The 22,698-nt window shown below is 42.0% G+C and overlaps 1 protein-coding gene across 1 annotated transcript in view; it reads right to left on the bottom strand.

The window, feature by feature from the left end:
• LOC111153063 (transport and golgi organization 6 homolog) overlaps positions 1-22,698 on the bottom strand; it is a 197,320-nt gene that overhangs the window by 34,077 nt on the left and 140,545 nt on the right. The window contains exons 16-17 of the mRNA XM_022511863.1: positions 11,113-11,264; positions 1,065-1,178 (exon numbers count right to left, since the gene is read on the bottom strand). Of these exons, the coding sequence (XP_022367571.1) occupies positions 1,065-1,178; positions 11,113-11,264 (266 nt within the window). The remainder of the gene's footprint in view (positions 1-1,064; positions 1,179-11,112; positions 11,265-22,698) is intronic.

Below are 22,698 nucleotides of genomic sequence, written 5' to 3'. Positions count from 1 at the left end.
GCCTATTGCGGGGCCCAACTCACGACCCTGAGATCAAGACCTGGGTTGAGATCGACTCAACTGAGCCACCCAGGCACCCCAAGAGTTTTGTAGATCTTGACAATGGATGAAAAACACTTTAATCCCCTCTTGTAGAGCAGATTCTCATCAAGGACAGTTGTGTACCCGATAGCAATTTTTTTAATTAATCTGTGTTACTGCGTTGTGATCTGTGTGTCCCTACCACCATCGAGGTCCTAGATAATAAAGAGGGGATAACTAATGAGTCCATGCTTGTACAAAAATGGTGTCAGGCACTTGATAATGGCAAAATTCTATCCTGAGTAAAGCCTGAAGGTCTGACAAAACATTCTTCTAATGGCTTCACTGACAGTTAAATACTGATGTGCCAGCCACAGATGAGTACTGTGGATACCAGGAAATAAATTATTAATGTAAACTCTCTCTATAAACTCAGCTGGGAATGAGTTTCCATGAAAATCAAGAGGAAAATTAATTTTGAGGTTACTCATTCTTCACACACATGTGGATATATACACTTTCTTCTTATATTGGCCATACACTGGGGAGAAATCCAGCCAGACCCACTCGGAGAAGGAAAAAAGTTTATGCAGCAACTACAATCTCAGGGATTGAATTCACAGCAAGAAAGGAAGCGTTTTAAATGAGGTCCTTCAGGAATTCGCTTTGAACAATGAAATGAGACAGGAAGACAAGTCACTGAAGTTCGCACAGAGGCGGGCTTAGTGTGGTCCAGTAAGCGCACGCGGAACCGGCCCCTCTGAGAAGAATGCCAGAACTCAGAGTCGCAACCTAAAAACCAGGGCTCTGGTTTTCCTGCAGCAGTTAATGCGTAGTTTGCCTTACCCCTACAGAAGAAAATAGGGACTCTGACTAAAGATGCAAACAGTATTCCTGCTATAAAATAAAAGCTCTGCTGGTGGACTCATCCGCATGCATCTGTCCAGGGAAAAGATCTGAGGCTGTGTCCGTGAAAGGAAGACTGATAAACAGATAAAACCCAAAAAGGCAGGGTAGCTGCGAATGGTAAGGAACTGACTTACCTCAGTAGCTTTCTGGCTGAGGCCCCGAAGCAGCAGCACAACCACGTGGACGGCAGCTCTGCGCACTTGAACTTCATGGTCTGTTTTAGCCACAGCTATCAGGCAAGCTGTTACCTAGGAGGGTGAGAGAGAAGTCAATAAAAATCTAGACTGCCCAATTACCTAAAGCTTTTCACCTGGGTTCCACTTTCTACACGCTCATCATGAACAAGCTGGCTTAGAGAGGGGTGGAGAATTTCCCTGTTCTCAATAAAGAGGGAGAGATCTAGTGGTGAAGATCTTGTTTAGTTTGGCTCTTCTGGAAAAGGGCAAAATCCGATTTAGTATTCAGAAGGGAGCATGAGGAAGTTGGAAGGGATATGTATATATAATAAAGGTATGGTAAAATTCAAGTATTTCCTCAAAAATGGGAAGAAACGTGACTTGTCCCCATTTGGGGACACTAAATCGAAGGGAGGAAAGATGGCCCAAACACAAGTGGCTTCTAAGGAGCGAGGACCATGCAGAGTCAGCTGAGCAGGCTTCTGAGTTCAAGGCTCTGCATGAATATGAATGTGCCACTGATGAAAGTTACAGCCCAGGGTTAGAGAAATACATAAATATTCAAACTGATCTTCTTCAGCATGTTCAGATGTCCCAGTCTTGCAAGCCTAGTGTACCCCACTGTGTCAGTCACCCGGTGCCAATTTCAGAGTCTCCCTGGGCTTCTGCATGTGTGGAATTGGTCTTTCAATGCTCATTTACTTTAAAAGACAGCCCTATGACAGAAAAGACTAGAAATTACTAGCACAGCATAGTGCCAGATATATAGCTAATAATTATATGTCATAAAATAAGAACATTTCTAGACCCTGTTAACCACCCTGCCCCCACCCGACTCTTGGTAAGCACAAAAATATATATATTTTTTTAAGATTTTATTTATTTATTTGACAGAGAGATCACAAGCAGGCAGAGGCAGGCAGAGAGAGGAGGAAGCAGGCTCCCTGCTGAGCAGAGAGCCCGATGATGCGGGGCTCGATCCCAGGACTCTGAGACCATGACCTGAGCCGAAGGCAGCGGCTTAACCCACTGAGCCACCCAGGCGCCCCCAAAAATATTTTAAAACCTCAATAAAGCGATACCACTAAAAACAACGGCAAAAAACCTTCCTAAGGTATTCATCCAAGACTTAAAAATTAAAAACAAAAATCTTCAAAGTGTGGCCAATGGCAGCAACAATCTGAAAGTAAGTCTGTATTATTCAACTGGTCTTTCACATACTTTATTTCATTTACTGTGTGAGTGTACTTCTTGGCTAACCATGGGAAGATTCCTAACCATGATAAGAAAATAGCCAGATTGTGTGTTTGGAAACATGTGTAAATACATATTATGTTTAAAGAATGGTTTTTTAAAAGGTTTAAAAAAAATACAGGCACAAACGGGGAAATAGGCTTGTGCAGAAATTTTAACCATGCAGGTTGTATTTTTCACAGCTTTTAAATAGTTGGGCATAGTTCAAAGTGTCTAATTAATCAGTGATGGCAGAGAGATTATAAGAAGTAGCTTGTTCTTAAATATAATTGCATCTGTGATGTATTGGCACTTAATCAAGTTGTACATCTATTAGACAAACTTGCATCTCGCAAGTGAAGGGAAATCGCAGAAAAGCTCAACTCTTTAGGGGCTGTTTTTCAGTAAGATCCAGCAAGCTGCTTCTGCTTTTGACCTGGGACACCCTGACCCAAGACCATCAGTGGCTTCCATGCCTCTGGCATTAACGGTAGAAGCAATCCAGTCCTAAGAGGAATTCCTTGGGCGACCTCCAAACAGGTAACAATATAATAGCTACCTCCACTTGTAGGCTTAGTATTTACAAGGTAAGCGCTGAAATCAGAGAGACAAGTTCGAGCTAGGCCTGAGTCCTTCTTCACACATGGAAGTTCAGCTTATTCAGTCTGGTAACTAAGGCACAAAAATCAGCCTGGGCCCACATAATGTGCAGATGCTCCCAAGCCTTTTGCCTGCATCCCTCTGGGTTTAGTTTGGGGCCTCGGTTTCCACATTTGGTGGATCAAGGCTTCCTAGCCTAGAACCTTGCTGGTGTCCAGCTTGCCACCTCTGTTCTGCCACACTGGGCTGAGCAGGCTATGCTTGTGCCTCACTCAGTGGCTCTAGTTCTGACTGTCGGGCATTAATTCCACAATTGGGATAGGCAGAAGAATCCTGACTGGAAAAGGGGTTCCCTGCAAGGCCAATGCCTGACTTCTTGTGCCACTTCGAAGGTATGATCGGGAGAGGAGCCCTGCTCTCTCCCAAGCCCTGCTGAGATCAGCTGGAATGGCCTCCTGTTTGCTACTGGCCGTTAGTGATGTGTGCACCGGAGGGGACACAGCCCATCTGCAATTAGCCATCCGGGATGATCAGGAGGAGGCCTGATCACGAACCTTCCTCAACACCTATCACAAGGATCAAATCCTATGAACTGTATTATGGTCAATACGCAAAATGTTTTTAAAGCATCAGAATTTTTCAATGTTCTTGCAGATACCATTTAGAGACAAGAACAAAACTTCTGCTCAGATCGAGCTCCCATCTCCAGCTTGCAATGTTGCTTTCCTACGGGCCAGTGGGGCAGACCCCTCATTGAAGCCTCAAGCAGGGAGGATACAGGGCCGCTATCTTCCATCTACCCAGGCTGAACAAGTCACTCCCATAGTCAATCTCTCACACCTTCAACCCAAGGACACACTTAGCATTGTCTTCAACCTCTAAAAGGCTTGGCAAATAGATAGATGATGTAAGGTCTTTACTAATTTATGAACTGGTATAATATTTCTATTTTGTTTCTAAGTCCTCCCAGAGGGCGAAACCCATCCTATGTGATCTTCGTGTTGCCTGCCTTCAGGGTCAGTACCTATTCTAATAAACCACATTGCGGAAGGCTTTCTCTTTACTAACTAAAATACTTAACTCACATCCACTTCTGAGGGACATGTAAAGAGGAAGATGATGATTACTCTGGAAATATTAAAAATCAGTTTAAGCAATTTAACACTTGATAGGAACCAAGAGAAATAAGGAAAAACATCACTGCCCAAATGGCTGGCACATACCAAGCATAATCAGAACTATATAAATAAAAATAAAACAAACAGTAAGATTATGACAAACCAACTTTGGGAAATCCCAGGTGAGAAGGTACCAGCGTTGAGCTACATGTCATGAAAGCATGACTTCAATTTTCAAACTGCATCTTCATCTCTTTTCTTAGAGCTTGCTTTTATTAAAGTTTCAGTTGGTCTGCTAACTTATCTGAAACTAAATCATCTGTCCTTCTATTTTGTAAACTGAGAAACCTTAAGAACAAAAGCAGTACAGTCTCCAATTAACACATGTTCAGCTTGCTCACTTAACCTGCCATGAAGGAGAACCCTGATGGCTACTGGAGCTTACTTGGGGTTCTCCAGGACATTTCCTAGAGTCCTCATCTCAGAGGTCCACCTATCTTCAAAGTGCACTTAGGCAACTGCACCCATCACGGCAAGTCTGGTAATCAATTTGGATCATTCGGTGGGATCAGAGGTGATGGCTTTGCATCATACCCCAAAGCTCAGGATTACGGAATTCTGAGCATCACATATAAAGTGGTTTGTCCCATGGGCTTCTCACCTAGGGTATATCTTACTTGTCATATTGAGGATGGGCCTCTTGCTGTGGTTCCTTTAAATCATATTTACTTCCCACAGAGACTGATAAAGATGGAAATGCCTTTCAAGATTTGGATTCAGGGGCACCTGGGTGGCTCAGTGGGTTAAGTCTCTGCCTTCGGCTCAGGGTCCTGGGATTGAGCCCCGCACTGGGCTCTCTGCTCAGCAGGGAGCCTGCTTCCCTTCCTCTCTTTCTGCCTGCCTCTCTGCCTACTTGTGATTTTTATGTCAAATAGATAAATAAAATCTTTAGAAAAAAAAAAAAAAGATTTGGTTTCAGGGACAAGTGGGTGACTCAGTTAAGCATCTGCCTTCAGCTCAGGTCACGATCCCAGGGTCCTGGGATCACATTTTCCATTGGGTTCCCTGTTCAGCGAGGAGTCTGCTTTTCCCTCTACCTTTCCCCTCTGCTTGTGATCTCTCTCTCTCTCTCAAATAAGTAAATAAAATCTTAAAAAAAAAAAAAAGATTTGGTTTCAAGCAACATAGCTCTTGACAAGAAAAAGGAGAAATAGGGGAAAATAATAATGCTCTTCCAACAGGTTAAATCTTGACATCAACAGGGAGGAAAAACCTGATTTTCCAGTACAGAGACTGATGGGTTGATCCTATCTTTTATATTCCTTCCCTACCAGCAAACACTGTCACAGTACAGACAGTGCCCAAATGTGGACCACCCAACAGGTAGGACAGCTTTCTTCAGAGGCCCAAGAGCTACAGCTATGACTGCCAATTCAGATCATGTTAGAAGAGACTATGGTGGTTAGTTTATTCAATTTTATATCAAAACAGATGACATGGGGCACCTGGGTAGCCCAGTCGATTAAGTTGTCCAACTCTTGATTTCAGCTCAGGTCATGATCTCAGTGTTGTACGAATGAGCACAGCATAGGGCTCTGCACTCAGCGGGGAGTCTGCTTGGAATTGTCCCTCTCCCTCTCTGCCCCTCCCCTCGCTGCGCATGCGCACATATGCTCTCTCAAAAAGAAAATAATATAAGTTAGATCCTTTCATTCTTCTGCCTTGGCGTCCCAAATCACTCAAAGTAAGTGCCAAAGTCCTTACAAGGCCCTGCTTAGGCTGCCACCACCTGACACTGTGGCCTTGCTGTTCAGTAGCCTGTCAGGCATGCACCTGCCTCAGGGCTTCTGCACTTGTTGCTCCCGCACCTAGCATGCTCTCTCCCAGGTATCTGCCTAGATCAGCCCCTTGCTTCCTTCCGGTCTTATCTCAAATGTCACTCATCAGTGAAGCCTTTCCTGTTCATCCAAGTTCACATACCATAACAAGCTCCCTTTGCGCCCCTTCCCTTACTAGATTTATTTCCTTAGCACCCACTCTATCTGACACAGGATATATCTGTTTACTTCCTTGCTTGTTTGTTAGCCACGTCTCCTTTCTAGAACATCACTACGTGAGGAAAGGAACTGTGTTGTGTTCACAGCTGGATCCCCATAATCTGGCACATAGCTTGGTTGTAGTCCCATAACTGGCAGAGAGTAAGTGCTCAACACATATCTGTTGACTGTGTAAATAAAATAAATAAAGAACAACTTAAGAGCTGTGCCCAATATCCCACTTTTTCCATTGGAATGGACATGAGCAGTCTGACTACCAGAGGGCTCAATGGCTGAAAGGCTAACGCTGTCGGGTGTCCAACCATGTTCAAACTTGTAGTCCACCCAAGGCAGCTGGTTTGGCGCTGATGACACAGCAAGCGTGGGATGCTACATAAGAAGAAACATCTAAAAAGAAGAGACAGAAATTATGTGGGATGGAAACACCTGGTTTTCCAAATCAGAGGGAATATATTACCTTCTGAAGTTTCATTGCCAAAAGCAATGGAGCTGCATGACCCTTCCTGTCAGTAGCTTTACTTATATGGCAATACTGTTCCTTTTTAAGGCACAAAAGCATTTTTTTCTTTTTGGCACAAAAGCAATCGTATAAATGAACTGAACACATTTATTGGAAGATAATATACAGCACGGTTAAGAGCATGGATGCTGGAAACACCTGCCTATATCCAAATCCCAGCCCTCCACTTCCTATCTGTATGACCTTGGCAACTGATTTAATTTTTCTGTGCCTCAGTTTCCTTTGTGAGAACTGGATCAGTTGACACACACAAGGTCCTCATGAAAGTATTAAGTGCTTGCTATTATTACTATTTTCAAAACACATAGGAACCAGTCTTCCCAAATAAGCCTTACTCTCCTCTTCATTCAATATTAATTAACAAACAGAGCACCCACTATATGCCAAGCACTGTGACAGGTGCTAGGTGGATGCCTAGGTAAATAAAGACTAGTTCTGCCCTCACCGGGCTCATAATTTGTTAGTGATCATAAACATGCCTGGGATTTGTGTTTCAGGGAGTCCAGGTCTCAAGAAGCAGGGTAGGGGCTGGCCAGCTGGGTGCCCCCACAGTAGCAGCTCCTCACATGGATGTTGAGGCAGAAACAAAAGGAAGAGCTCCCTTTTTGTGTTAGCACCATGGGAAGCAAACAGCCTACTACCTATTCACAATTCATTTCTGAAGGCTTAATAAGCAATCCCTGATTCTTGCTGTGAGCCAGGAAGCTGTAAAGCTAACAAGACCCTTCATGATGTAGCCCCTGTCGACCTCTCCTGCCTCAGCGCTGCCACCAACTAGACTCCCAACCCCGACCCTTCACTCCAGCCTTTCGAATCTTCCAACAGTTCTTCCAACATGCCATGCTGTCTCACAGCTCGGTGCCCTTGCTGAAACGCCTTCTTGGGCTATCCAATTTCTACCCGTTCTAAAGACTCAGGTCCAAGGGTCTTTTCCTCCAGCACATCTTTGCCAACATTCAAACCTGACTGAGGGGCTCCTAAAATGTGCTCCTGCAGCACTTGTCACAAAGGACAGCAACTGTAGTCACCGAGGTCTGTGGCTTCTACCAGGTTACCCAAGCCTAGAAAGCAGGGTGGTATCTTGTAGGGTTTTGTAATCTCAGCTCCTAACAAAGGGCTTGGCACATTGTAGGTGTTGGGTAGATGTACAAATGGGGACATCTGAAGGACACTGGTTACCCCTGTTCTCTCATTTCCTTGCTGCCATGGCTCGGCGCTGTCATCATCAGCCTCCTTCAAATGACCAAAATGCTCCTTAAAGAAAAATCTTAATTAAAAAAAAAAAAACAACTTTACTCAATTGTCACCTTTCCAAATGAAGTTCACCTTGAATCCCCTATTTCACACTGCAGCCTTCCCTCCACCTGACATAATGCTGACCACCATATCCACCTTTCCTTATTTTCCACATATACGTTATCTTTAGATCCTGGTTAAAACTCTGCAGTGTAGGTATTTTAATCTCCTGCCTTTTCTCTTAGTAATCTCTACCCTCCCCGCCCCGGGGGGCTTGAACCAATGGCCGGAGATCAAGAGTCACACACTCTACTGCTGAGCCAGACAGACGCCCCTTTAATCCCATGTAAGCCAGAAACTAAGTTCAGAGTCTAAGTCATGTGCTCAGGTGACCGCAGGTAAATAGGTGGTTTGGAGATAGGTCTTCACTGATTCCCATCCCCAAGTGCACTTGGGAGTTTTATCTTCTTTCAACAGGTCAGGTGGTTCTCCAGAGAGATGACACTCCTTGAATGTTACAAAACCTGCTTGAGCTCAATTTTTCTAATCAATCAAACCAAGAATTTTATCTAATGCCCTGATGGGAAATTATATGCCCCCAGTATGCTATAGCGTGCTACATTTTCCTTAAGAGAGAAAAGGGGGAGAAGAGTCTAGGACTCAAAAAGAAACATGGTCTCAGTTTTTTTGGTCATAGAAGATCATGAGGTACTATCTGGGGTCACCGGTTTTAGAAAATGTATGGAATCCTGTCAAACCTGAGCTGATCCACCAGGAGATCTGGGATAAGTTTTTATTCTGTTCACAGTTATGTTTTAAAAATTTTGTGATGGCTGCACAACTCTGTAAATAAACTAAAAGTCATTGAATTGTACCCTTTAAATAGGTGACTTATATGGTATGGGACTTCCATCTCAGCAAAGCTGTTATTAAAAATAATAAAATTTAGGGGCACCTGGGCAGCTCAGTCAGTTGAGGGTCCAACTCTTGATTTTGGCTCAGGTCATGATTTCAGTGTCACTGAGATTGAGCCCAAGGGCAGGCTCACACTGGGCATGGAGACTGCTTAAGATTCTCTCTCTTTCTCCCTATACCCTTCTCCCCACCACCATGCTCGCTCTCTCTTTAACAAAAAAATGATAATATTTGGGTTTGGTTCAGATCATGGTTTATGGTTCAGTTTGGGTTGAGTTATGTGAAGAGACCGAGTAAACAAAGAAAAAATGCGGGAACCACTTCACTATTTGACCCAGAAATGTTTAAATAAGCTGAAATCTTTAGCCGCACATCACTAGTACCCCTACCTTCTGTGTGGCCCACCGTCCACACAGACCATCCCTGCCTTTCTCGGCTCTGCACCCTCAGCAACCCCCTTTCTGGACTGGCCCCAGGCCTGGGGAGCCAAGGTGCCTGGCAGGTGCTTCCCTTCTAGAACCAGTGGGAAGAGTCGAGCGCCCAGAAGGCATGCTGGGACCTGGACACCACGCCCCAGGAAGACTTGAATGCTTGCAGGGTTCGCTGCAGGGCACTGAATGACATGGCCTTGCCCCAGCCGAGTCGGGGTGTCCATCCTGCTCATGCTGACTTCCACGGTGCCTGGTGGGCCTGGGACAAAGGGAGCCTCTGGGGAGGGGGAGAGAACACTTGTGAAGAAGTCGGGAGAACTGGTGAGCTACTGCAAACGCCTTCTCTTAAGTGTTACAAGTTCATATATTAACGGACAAGAGATTTGCTAAGCACCATCCAAAACCACTGAAGATCAGGTACCTAACGGTTCACATAAATTAGAGCACTCTAAGGTCTGAAGTTGGTAATGATCATTGCTTCTAAGTTATTTTTAAAAATGATACATAAATAGGTGATGGGTATTCAGGAGGGCACTTGTAGTGACGAGCACTGGGTATTGTATCTGAGTGCTGAATCACTAAACTCCACCTGAAACTAATATAACACTGTATGTTAACTGGAATTTAAATAAAAACTTTAAAAAAAAGAAAAGAAAAAAGAAGTACAAGTTAGACATAGGGGTATGTCCCTCATGGAAGAGCTAAAGGAGAGGAAATGACTGATGGATAAATTTCTTAAAAATCCGAAGTTGGAATTTAAGGACATGAATAGCCTTTACTATCAATAAAACAAAGACTATAAAGCTCAGGAATCAGGAAATGCCAAAAATTCAAGTGTCTACAATATCCATGAGTGTATTTCTCTGCTTATTCATAAGACACAATCACCAGACATCAAAGAAAATTCCTTCTCACTAGGAACTTCTTAATACTTGTTGTTCAATATGGTCAACCTCAGCATACTAAATAGTGTAAAAGGAGCCAGAATTATTACAGTTCTTCAGTTTTTGTTCGAGGAAAGTTATGTGCTCTGTATGAGAAATCTGATCTCTCACAAACAGAAAAATAACACAAACTGTTTTATTTGTATATTTATAATTTACAAGCCAACTTCTTCCAAATGAATATTTAAGACAGTCAAGAGCACTGGCAATAAAAATACTCTTGTCCACATGTTAACTGGTCTTTTTCTGTCCAGCATCGTCTTTAAATAGCAGAGTGCCTAGCACACAGTAGGGAGTCAGGATATATATTAATATATTTATGACTAAACAAACACAAGGGCAAATATAAAATCGAAGAAGCTAGAGGAAGATGTTCGTAGAGGACAACAGCAAGATGCACATTTCATCAACCAGGAGTGTCCAATGCCAACATCCCACATGGCTATTGTTGTGGCTGCCTATTCAGCCTTTGTGTACGATGTACCAAGTACTGGGTGTAAAGTGGTGAACAAACCATGGAAGTTAATTCCTCTTTTTGGGTAAATAATCTCATCCCCCTGAACTACAGGGCATCTCTGACCAAAGAGGGCCAATTACAATATTTGCCTGAGATTTTTCTGTGAACAGAGATGAAACTCACAGATGGCCCACAGACCCAGGGTTAAGTTCCATCTGCTCTTGCTTGAGGTACCTTCAACTCTGTTAGCTATCTTGGAATCTTTATAATAAATCCTCTTTTAATGCATAAGGTAAATTAAGGTGACTTTGTATTACTTGCAACAAAAAAAATTCTTCGGTATATAACTTTCGATATACATAGAAGATTAGTGAGGCCAAGGGAGGTTCAATGACTCATCTGATCTGGAAAAAAACCACAGATCTGACTCCCAATCCTATATCATAGGTCCAAGAAAAAAACAAGCTTTAGAGAAAGGAATCGACATGGCATCACCTCATGAACCACGGAACCCAGCAGGAAGTCCAGCCGCTGGCACAGTTCTCCAAGGTTTGATAAGCTGCTGGCCCTATGAGCACTATCAGGATCTCTTGCTCCCCTCAGGAAGGTGTGGATCAAAGGTTCTCTGTATTTTGAGACCATGTCCCCTACAGGGAAAAAAAATAAAAACACGAAATCAAAATCTTTAAAAATAAATTTTCAAGTTCTTAAAAAAGGAATAATGAGGGGCACCTGGGTGGCTCACTAGGTTAAGCATCTGACTTCAACTGAGGTCATAATCCTGGGGTCCTGGGGTCGAGTCCAATGCAGGGCTCCCTGGTCAGCAGGGAGTCTGTTTCTCCCTCTGCCCCTCCCCCAACTCATGCTCTTTCTCCCTCTCTCTTACTCTCTCAAATAAATAATTTTTTTTTTTTTTTAAAGAAGGTATGATGATACTATCATGGTATATAGTATGGTGTTTTATACTTTCAAAGTACTTGCATAACCATTAGAAATCATGCTCTGGGAGAATATTCAGTGTCACGTAGGAAGAGGACTAGTAATTGACCATTAGAATGAATGACAGTGAGGTCACTGTTGACCCTGACGAGAATGGTTTTGATGGACTGGCAGGGGTGAGAGCACGAGAGAAGTGACTCTAAGAGAATGCGATAACTGTGCACAGAAAGATCACTTTAGAAGTTTTTCAGCAAAGCAGATCAAGGAAATGGGGTAGCAGCTGGTCAAGGAAGGGGGGGTGTCAAGAGAGGTTTTCATTTTATTTGAAGAGAGGAGAAATAGTACACTAAGACATTCAGAATTGTCATTTTACATATGGAAACAACTTCTTCCTCCACAGGTTTGTCAAGGGCTAAAAATGTTTTGTCTTGATCTAGGTTCTGAGGCTTTAGTTCCAAAACCCAAGTACAAATACTCCACCTTTAGCTTTTTTGTAGCTCTAAGGCTACATGATATCAATAAGGTGACAAAATGGTTTCTGAATAATTGCTTAAAGTCATCTATTCTTAATCATCAAAATGATGAATCACAAAAACAACAACAACAACAACAAAACAAAATACCACCAACTTGGCCTATCAGGCTCAGCTCAGATACCATGTCCTTTATGAAACCTTTCCTCAGTTGGCCTTAATTAGTCCTCCTGGGAAGTCCCACAGTTCCCTGAATTTAAATCACTTTGGCTTAAATCACAAGTGTCACTAATGCCTTGATTCCTATTTGCAGCCTCTCTCATTAGACTATGAATTCCTTGAGTGTAGAATTTTGTTCCCTTCAGTTCTTAGTAATCTTTGTATGTGCTAGGTACTCAACAAATGCTAACTGAACTGAATTCGTTAGTTTATTCAACAAAACAAAATTACATGCTAGGTATCGTGCTAATGTTCTAGGGGTAAAATATATAAACATAACCTTTACCCTCTAAGAAGCCCAAAGTTTAGGAGGTGGGTAAAAATGGGTAAGTACCAACAGTCTCAGAATTGTGTGATAAAATGCCCAAAAGCCATCATAGAATCAAGCAGAGGTTGCCTGGGGAGTCCAGTTTCACTAATCTCAGTCACTCTGGAATGGGGAGGAGGAGGGAAAATTGCAGGATGAAAGGTAAGAGCAGATAACAAATAAGTGAATGTTTACCAACGTAGGGATTTAGAGTTAAAAATGAGAGGCAAAGAAAAGGAACTATGTGCTAGGCACTACGGTAGGCCTGGGGATCCAATCATAAACAAGAAATAGTTTTTGAGAAAAATTTTAGGAAGAACATAGAGAGGTATCTCATTCATTCATCTAACCAATCTTACCTTTGTTTTTTTAAGTGTTTTTTCTTTCCTTTTTGTTTTGTTTTGTTTTTTAGTAAACTCTGCCCATGACGTGGGGCTTGAATTCACGACCCCAAGATCAAGGGTCACATGCTCTACTGACTGGGCCAGCAAGGTGTCCCTCATCCAGCATTATTCCAAGTATGTTCCCAGTCTGGAGGTAATAAAACATGAGCAAGAAAGTAAAGGTCCCATCTTCATGAAACCTACTTCTAGTGGGGGAGAAAGATAATAAATGGTAAATAAGTCTTCCTGCAGCAGAAACAGTTATGAGGAAAAATAAGGAAGGTGTATGGAGTTGGGGCGGGGGAGACCGAGAGCCAGGGGTGAGGGCTCTGGGAAAAGCTCTCAGAGGAGAAGACCTGAAGGAACAAGTCATGAAGGCTGTGGACGACAGTGAAGAGTAAAGGGACAACAGAAGTTTGATATTCAGTATAGATATCACAGGGCTGTTTCTTATCCTGGCATTAATAAAACCACAATTTAACGTCCCGTGTATATAAATTCTGGTCCTGCCTGAGCTTCATTACTACTTTCCAAATGAGCAACCACTTAACTGCAACCTCCATCAATCCCATTCCCAAGAACCTAAGAACCCAGAGGAGACAGCCAGGAAGAAGGAAGGTTAGCATCTCAAGAGTCCTGCACTGTACCCCATCACTGGGCTCTGCGCTATGGTGTTATCGGGTTTGGGGCTAGAAGAGCTGGAACACATATCTGCTGTGTTTCTCAGAATGCACTGCCATCGTGTTCTCTGCAACCCGATCTCGCTCAGAGCTCACACACACAGCCTCCATTTGTGACACCCTTGCTCGGTCCTGCTCTTCTTCATGGATCTCTGCTCCCAATTCCTGGGGGCCACTGCTTGCCTCTGATGAAACCTCCGTCCCCTGAACTCCTATCACGCCCCGCAGCTAGCTTCTCAAGACTACCGGTTTCTAGTCTCCAGGATGGGGGTCACTCCTGACCAGGTTTCTATGTAGAACAAAATGAATGCATGTAGTCAGAGAATATAGCTTCCAGGGCTGGAATATGACGCAGGCAGAGATTTTCAAGATCCTACATAAAGGGTTCTTAATTTTAGTTTTAGGGATCCTTATATGTCACATTTTATTATGCACATCTCATTGGCATTCTCCCATTTTTGCATGCAAATAGCACTCTAATTTTATTCACATATCCGTCATCTCCCCTGTCCCAATCATCACCCATGTGCTTCAGGCTAACATCTTCAAGGGTCTAAGTGAATCATGGTAGACACATCCCCTTGCCTTAACTGGTTTACGCATGGGCATGTAACCTAGTCTGAACAAGAGGTGTGAAAGAAAATCTGCTAAAGACATTTTATCTCTGCTCTGATAACACCTTAGAGTTACTGCAGTTGACCTGAAACCATAAGGGACCAGAGGATGAAGTCAATAGCTTAGGCTGGCAGAGCAGAAAAATGAAAGGAATGTGAATCTTCAATATATCATGAAGGCAAAAAATTAACCGGTCCTGGACTTTTTATTTTGTGTAATGATTCATTCCTTATTGTTTAAAGCCAGTTGAGTTGGGAGTTCCTGTTATCTGCAGCCAAAAGCATTCTAACATATAATATGAAAACTGGAATGTTCTTTAAAATTATAGAGCACTTTGGAGCACCTGGCTGGCTCAGTTGGAAGAGCATGCAACTCCTGATCTTAGGGTCGTGAGTTGAAGCCCCACATTGGGTACAGAAATTACTAAAAACTAAATAAACTTAAAAAAAAAAAAATTGCAGAGCATTTCTATGTCAGTTCAATGTCTACCAGTGCAAAGCCAGAAAAGTTAAATTTGCCAAAACAAAGGAACTTAAGACAGTATATGTTTTTTTAAAGGACTGAAAATCACTTTCATAACAAAATAAAAAAAATTAAACCCAATAATTTTCTTTCTTCTAATTGCAATTTTAATTGGTACGAAAGTGTAGTACACAGCATGACTCTTAAAATATCAGCATACACATATATGTATATGACTTTCTCAAAGAGCAAAGTCATCCTTATATATCTGCCAACCTATTAAAACATCAGCATATATAATATATATATATATATATATATATATATATATATAAAAGACTAGTCATCCTTATATATCCGCCTATTTTTTTTAAAGATTTTATTTATTTATTTGACAGGCAGAGATCACAAGTAAGCAGAGAGGCAGGCAGAGAGAGAGGAGGAAGCAGGCTCCCCGCTGAGCAGGGAGCCTGATGTAGGGCTCGATCCCAGGACCCTGGGATCATGACCTGAGCCGAAGGCAGAGGCTTTAACCCACTGAGCCACCCAGGCGCCCCTCTGCCAACCTATTTAAAAAAAAAAAAAAAAAAAAAAAAAGGTGAGTAGCTATTTACAGTTGTAGTTTATATGAAGGGGTTATATGCTGAGCATATTTCACAACTACTGACTAACCCATTTCATTATGAACTAAAACCTTGGGCTCTGGGACATCTGCTACTATTCCTTAATTTCTGATTAAGCAACAAAACCTCAATTATCCCATCCTGGAGGGGCTGGGTTTAGGGTTTATTTTATTTTATTTTATTTTTTAAAAGATTTTCTTTATTTATTTGGGAGAGAGAGAGAGAAAAAGAGAGCATGAGCAGCGGGGAGGGGGGAAGCAAGCTCTCTGCTGAGCCAGAAGCCCGATGTTGTTTATTTTTGTGTTTATTTTGTGCACTGTTGGTTTTTTTTTGTTTTTTTGTATTCTTCTTTATCCAGATGAGATGTTCTTATTGCTTCAGTTGAAACTTATTTGGACCACAAGATTCCAAAATCTAATTCACCTTTCGTCTTTAAGATAGCACATACTTGCCCCCTGGCAAGAGCAAACAATTCATTACCATCCTGTCACATTGTCCCCTTCAAAATACGCATATTATATGGCTTTTACAAAAAATGGTATTGATTTCTGAATTTCCTCACCCCCATATTCAGAAAGTACCCACCACAGACTTCAATATTTGCAGCAAGGGATACCCATGAAGAGTGAAGTGAAGTTAGAGAGACCACCATCTTTTCCTCAGGCATTTCTGAATGGCTTAGGATAATGAACACAGTAAATCCAAGCTCACTTTTAGAGACTTACTCAAGTAGATGCTAGGCAGAGAGGTTTATCTTAGTTCAGCTCTAATGACTCCTACTTAGTTCAATGATGATGACAACACCTGGCTATTTGCATTTCCATATTCTTCTCAGGAAGTCAGCAATAATCAACCTTACCGAAAAAGCAAACAGCTGTGTGTTCAAGGAAGCAAGTGAAGGAACTAGATTTGTTTGAACAAACCTGATAAAAATGAGTTGCTTTGGAAGGTGAAAAATCAAGAGTATAGTGAAAAGAGAGATGAAAATTTTTTTAACCTGCCTATGGCTTACTTGTATCAGTTATCATCTATGTGAAAAGATTCTTTTCATATATTAGGATTTGGAAGATTTTTATCAAGCTTTCCAATGGAACTTTCAAGTCCACACTGATAGATAAATTTACGAGATCCCATCTTCTTTCACAGAAGAGGTGATTTCCAACGAGAGACACTTATGTAGTGGAAGAACGCTATCAGATCTGAATTAATGTAGTCACTTCTGGAGCCAGAGGACCTGCTGATTTCAAGGGCTCAACCACTCCCCTAGTTAACTGAAACAGGTCCTAAAAGTGAAATTGAGAAAAACTGAGTGAGAAAGAAAATGCCACCCCTGGCCAAATCCTTACACCAGCCTATTAAAACTCCATTATTAATATCTGGGGACTCCTCTATTCCTTCTTCCTTCCCTCCCTTCTGTCCTTTTAATTAAAAAAAATGGGGGGCGCATAGATACGAACACAGATAAAACCATTCCTCAGTACTCTATTCTATCTACCAGTAGGAAGTAACTAAGAAATATCCAGTCCCGCTGGCTAAGGTGCTGCTGTGTAAAACCAGTTACATTTCTCAAAGACCAAATGATCACTTAGAGCCAGCAGCACTACTCTGTGATCAGAAGTTTATATGCATGCTGAATGTTTTAGTCCAGGTTTCTCAAACACAAACAGAGGCACTGAAATTGTGCAGCACGACTAGATTGTAATGTGAATCCAGATGATTCAAAATTATCAGTAAGATGAAAACACAACATTTAAAAAATTCTTTTAGAGAATTCACAGGCCCCTGAAATAGATCAGATTTAATCTCCAGGCTTCAGTTTGAGAAATGCCCTTCCCACTAGCCAATTTAATGAAAACACTTGATATGTACTACTACGGGGAAGGGATTCCATACGGCACTAGAGATTGAGAGAGGAAGGAGATTTTGTTCTTCTAATAATTTTTTTAAAGTAGGTTCCACTCCTACCACGGAGCTCAGTGTGGGGCTTGACCTCATGAACCTGAGATCAAGAGTTGCCTTCTACTCAGTGAGTCATCCACGTGCCCTTGATAACGCTTTTTTTTTTTTTTTTAAATAGACTTTATTTTTTAGAGCAGTTTCAGGTTCACGGCAAAACTGGGCAGAAAGTACAGAATTCTCATATACTTCCGACCCCTCTTTCCCCAGACTCTTCAACTAGCAACATCCTGCACCAGAACCAGACATGTGTTTCAGTTAATGGACCGACAAAAACACAGCAAAATCCCCAAAGCCCACTGTTTACATTAAGGTTCACTCTGGTGTTGTACACTGCAGGGGTTGATGAACGTATAAGGACATGTATCCATCACTGTGGTATCAACAGAAGAGCTTCACTGACCTAAAGATCCCCTGTGCTCTGCCTTCTCTCTCATCCTTCTCTCTCTTTGGGGGCTTACCCCTGGCAACTACTGATCTTACTGTTTCCATGGTTTTGGAGAATGTCCTATTGTTCCAACAATATCATATGGTACATAGACTTGACTTCCTTCACTTAGTAACAGGCTTTTATGGTTTCTCCATGTCTTCTCATGGCTTGATAGCTCATTTCTTTTATGTGCTGAAAAAATTCCACTGTCTGGGTGTACCACAATCTATTCTAATCACCGACTGAAGGACACCTTGGATGCTCCCAAGTTTTGGCAATTATGAATTAAGCTGCTCTAAACATACACAGGCGGGTTTTTGTGCAGATATACGTTTTCAACTCAACTGCGTAAATACTAAGGAGCATGATTGCTGGCTTATATGGTAAGAATATGTTTAGTTTTATATGAAACTAAACTGGAAACTAAACTAAAGCAAACTGGCTTTCCAAGTGGCTGAAGCATTTTGCATTAGCAGTTCCCCACTGTTCAAATCCTTAACTTCATGCCCCCTATGACATGACCCTGCCTATTTCTGGTCATATTTACCTAGCAGCATACCCTTTGTTACAGTAACCTGGTATAGCTACTTTAAATAATTCAGTGGAATATTATTTGTCAGTAAAAAGGAATGAGGTTTGATAAATGCTGCACCACAGATGAACTTTGAAAAGATTACATGAAAGAACACAGTCACATACCAAAAAAACACACATGTATGATTTCATATATGGAGATGGAAATGACCACAGTAAGTAAATCCTTAGATAGAAAGTACACTTGTGATTGCTTGACTGGTAATGGGTATAGAACTTCTTTTGGAGTAATGAAATGTACTCAAATTGACTGTGGTGATGGTTCACAACCTTGTGAACACACACAAAAAATCCTGAACTGTACACTGTAAATGGGTGAATTACATGGTATATGAATTATATCTCAATAAAGCTGCTTTTCTAAAAAGCAAGTTTTGAAAGTAGGAGGGGTAGGAGGACTAGATAGAGAATCTATTTTACAATAAAGCTGGAAAAAGGTAACATATAAAAATCTTCACATATTAGAAGAGAAGAGGTATGTAGAAGCAGAATCTGATGTACACAGCTGCCTTCGAAAAGCTCAAAGACCAAAGGCTTCGGGCAAATTCTACGGACAAATCGCAATCTCAGCTCCCCTCAAACATGAGGCAGGAGAGCTGGGTTCTTTGATGATATGCCCATTACAGGTGCCAGAATCTGTCCTTGACCACCAATAAAGCAGAACCCAGAGCTTTCCCTCTGCTTTGTGAATGGCATTGCTTCTGCCAGCTCTTTGCTTCCTTATTTGTCACTAAAAGATGGTGCCAATGCAATTTCAGTCTTTACTACTTCAGAACTGGCGCTTTAAGGAGTGACATTTTTAAAAACCTTCTAAATTAACTTCCAGTGCATCAGTCTTTTTAAAAAAAATTTCAGTGTAATTCAAAAGTCTCTTAAAAGAAGCAGGAAAAATACTGAAGATTTAAACCTAGAGGTCCTTGTATATAATTGGCCATTTGGTCCAATATTCCATCTCTACGCATGGCTGTACCAAACCACCTGTGATAAACATTAACGCAAGGAGAGTTAAGACGTCCTGCAAATATTTTAAAACCTCTGTGCTCCAGCCCTTTTATTTTGTCTAAATCAAATCTCTTTTGCTCTTTATTTCCCTGCCCTGTATGGACAGGACTCAAGTGCAGATAGAGAACTGGTCTTTCTCTGCATATCTTTGAATCTTAGTCTTATCTTTGCAAGTTCCCAGATCTCAGTTACAGTGTTTTAAACCCCCTCTGTAATCCAACCAGTTCAAGTATACTCTTCCTTTCTCTAAGATGATACTTTCTGTATTTTCAGTTTTTATATTAATTATGTTGGGGAGAAATAAAAAAGTAAAGGTGCAAAACAGTTAAATGATACAATACACACTTAATTTCACTAAATTAGGGTGCCAGGGTAGGGCTCAGTCAGTTCCGCCACTGCCTTCCAGCTCAGGTCATGATCCCGGAGTCCCAGGATTGAGTCCCACGTCCGGTTCCCTGCTTGGCAGAGGGTCTGCTTCTCCCTCTGACCCTCCACTCTCTTGTGCTCTCTCTCTCTTTCACTCTCTCTCTCAAATAAATAAATTGATCTTAAATTTTTTTTTTCACTGAATTAGTTTCCGAAAAAGGATAGAGAGAAACAACTTTCCTCTCATCTTGAATTCCCATTTATTCTGGAATGAAAATGGTCCTTAGGGGTAACATTATGGACAGCCACATGCCCTCACAGAAATATTGCTGCTGATCCAGTCAGTGAGAAAATAGGAGATAAAATAGAAATCTAATTCTGTTCATGTACCCTATTACGTCTTCCCTAACGTCTACTCCTTTTTCCTCCATTCCAGAACCTAGACCTCTACTTCACTGTTGGAAGCAATACAGCAGAACTACCAGTTGCTTGTAACACCTCATGCATACATGTTACTGTGCTGTGTGGACCAGAGTCAACAGATTATAATTTCTGTCAAGGTCAGAAGGAGATTCGATTGAAGCCAGGAACTAAGGCCTTAAAACACTGCACAGATCCTGACAGGCAGGATTTCCCCTCTAAAAGCTATTTAGAGAATTAAATAATTTAAATGCAATTAATTTTTGATGAAATTCATCATTAAAAAACTCATAGGTAAATTTTTATCTATTAACAATAATTACCTTTCGGCCCTGAATTTCCCCTGCAGCTCTTGGGAAATCATCTCTTTTCTGATTCAGGTCTCCCTCCCCCACAGAGCCCTTTATGAACAGGGGAGAGATTTTAGTGAAGATCAATTATGCAGCTACAGATATAAAATGCCGGGGAATAAAACAGTGTTGTGCATACTTGCAAGCCTTTTATCTGCAAAGCCCTGTGTGCCTATTATCTTGTTGGAGCCTCACAAGAATCTGAGGTAGGTAGAAAAAAAAATCCTATTAACTCTGTATTACAAACAAGGAAAGAAAAGTTGAAAACAGGCTGATCCTGGGGCGCCTGGGTGGCTCAGTGGTTAAGTGTCTGCCTTTGGCTCAGGTCATGATCCCAGGGTCCTGGGATCTGGCCCCATGTCAGGCTCCCTGCTCGGCAGGAAGCCTGCTTCTCCCTCTTCCACTCCCCCTGCTTGTGTTCCTGCTATGGCTGTCTCTCTTTCTCTGTCACATAAATAAATAAAAATTAAAAAAAAAAAAACCAAAACAAAAAACCAGGCTGATCCCAGGTCACACAGCTACTGAAGGACAGACAAGTTTTCAAGACCAGGCTCCTGTCTCTAGGCAGAGGGTTTTTCCTACTGCCATCAAGATCTTTACTTGGCTCTCCATTAAGATCAGCAGGAACTTCCATTCTGAAACAAAGGACATAAATGTGGCCAATGGATTCCCCCACATCTCTGACATTTCAGTCCTTGCAATTTTGTTCTTTCTCTGTTTAACTTTATAAAGCATGGGCAGAAGAGAAGCCAGGGACTAAGGCCTTAAAACACTGCACAAGCTATAGTGCGTGATGGGGATAAGTTCCTCTGGTCCGTGGGCAAACACCAGACTTGTCATTTTATTGTCTTGTGCAAGGGCGGGCATCCTATTAATTCTAGCCTCCAGAGAAGGACAAAAAAATTCCCCTCTTCTTTCCCATTTTCAAGGGGGAAAGAACTGAACACTTTCGATTTCCTAGCAATAGGAGATGACTGACAGACAGCATTGTGAAAGCTGCTGAACCCCTCAACCTGATGCACATATTAGGGTGCTACGGCGGGCTGCAGCCAAAGCCATCGTCTCATCTTGATAGGGCTTGCCAGGGAGGCAGGTCACAGCCGTCACTGGGCAAGAATGCTGGGGAGTCCCTGCATAGATTTCCCCCTACTGGTGCCTACTTGTCAGAACCCATGTTTTTCCCTCAGGCTAATTGTTAATCTGCTGCTTTTGGTTTTTCATTCATACTGTTATCCTTTTTAAGGTAATGTAACCAAGATGTGACCCTGAGCTATGAGCAGGTTAGCAAAGATTTCCCAGGTTCTTGGTCCTCCCTTTCCTGGGTCTAGTTTCATTGTACCGCATCACACAGCCCACAGAAGTAGGGATAGTTTACATGCAAACTGTATGTAGACAGACTTTGATAGGCTTACACGTAACCAGAGGAAGACCTCTGTGGGACAAGTTATTAAATTAAAACAAAACTGTCAGTGGGGCTATTGTTGGTGCGAGTGACCACCCCCCCAACCCCGCCAGGCATGTTTTAGAGACAGAGAGACCCTCTTGTCTCCAGACAGTTCTTCAAACAGCAAAATGTACTGTCTTGGAGTCTACTTAAGGATTAGAACTTCATTTCTTTGGATTACACAGCCTCCTTATTAAAAATGCAAAATCAGGGTGCCTAGGTGGCTCAGTTGGTTAAGTGTCTGCCTTCAGCTGAGGTCATGATCCCAGGGTCCTGAAGTTCAGCCCAGTGTTGGGCTCCCTGCTCAGCAATGCACCTGCTTGTTGCTCTCCCTCTGCCTACTGCTCCCCCTGCTCTATCAAATAAATAAATAAAATCTTTAAAAACAAACAAACACAAAATCATCCCAAGAAGGGCAGCCCAATAGAAGGCTGCCATCCATCCTTTAGTAAATATTAATATACCTGCCACCTCCTTTTTACAAGGTGGGAAGGAACAAGAAAGATTTAATGGTGAGATAATTTCTGAAATTTGGTTACTTTGTAGTGATGGTCAAGCCTGAGTAGGGACCTGTAAAGGGAAGTTTTAAATCAGAGGGGAGAAGGGAAAACGAGTTAAGTGAAGGGCCTGGGAGAAGCAGAGACCCTACCTAACACTTCGACCTGAACACGGATGTTTTCTTTCCTTGTCTTCAAATGACAAGCTGATGTGTAAATAAGAACCACAGATTCGTATCTTTGGGACAAAGTAAAACAATGCACAGGAAATGCTTTGTACCAATGGATTTTTGGCAACTCAATGAACTAAGGTAAAATGGA

This window comes from Enhydra lutris, unplaced genomic scaffold, assembly GCF_002288905.1.
Source record: "Enhydra lutris kenyoni isolate GAN:26980312 unplaced genomic scaffold, ASM228890v2 scaffoldscaffold30, whole genome shotgun sequence".
Classification (NCBI taxonomy): Eukaryota; Metazoa; Chordata; class Mammalia; order Carnivora; family Mustelidae; genus Enhydra; species Enhydra lutris.
Note: the sequence above shows the minus strand (reverse complement) of the source record. Positions and strands in the feature narration are given on the sequence as shown.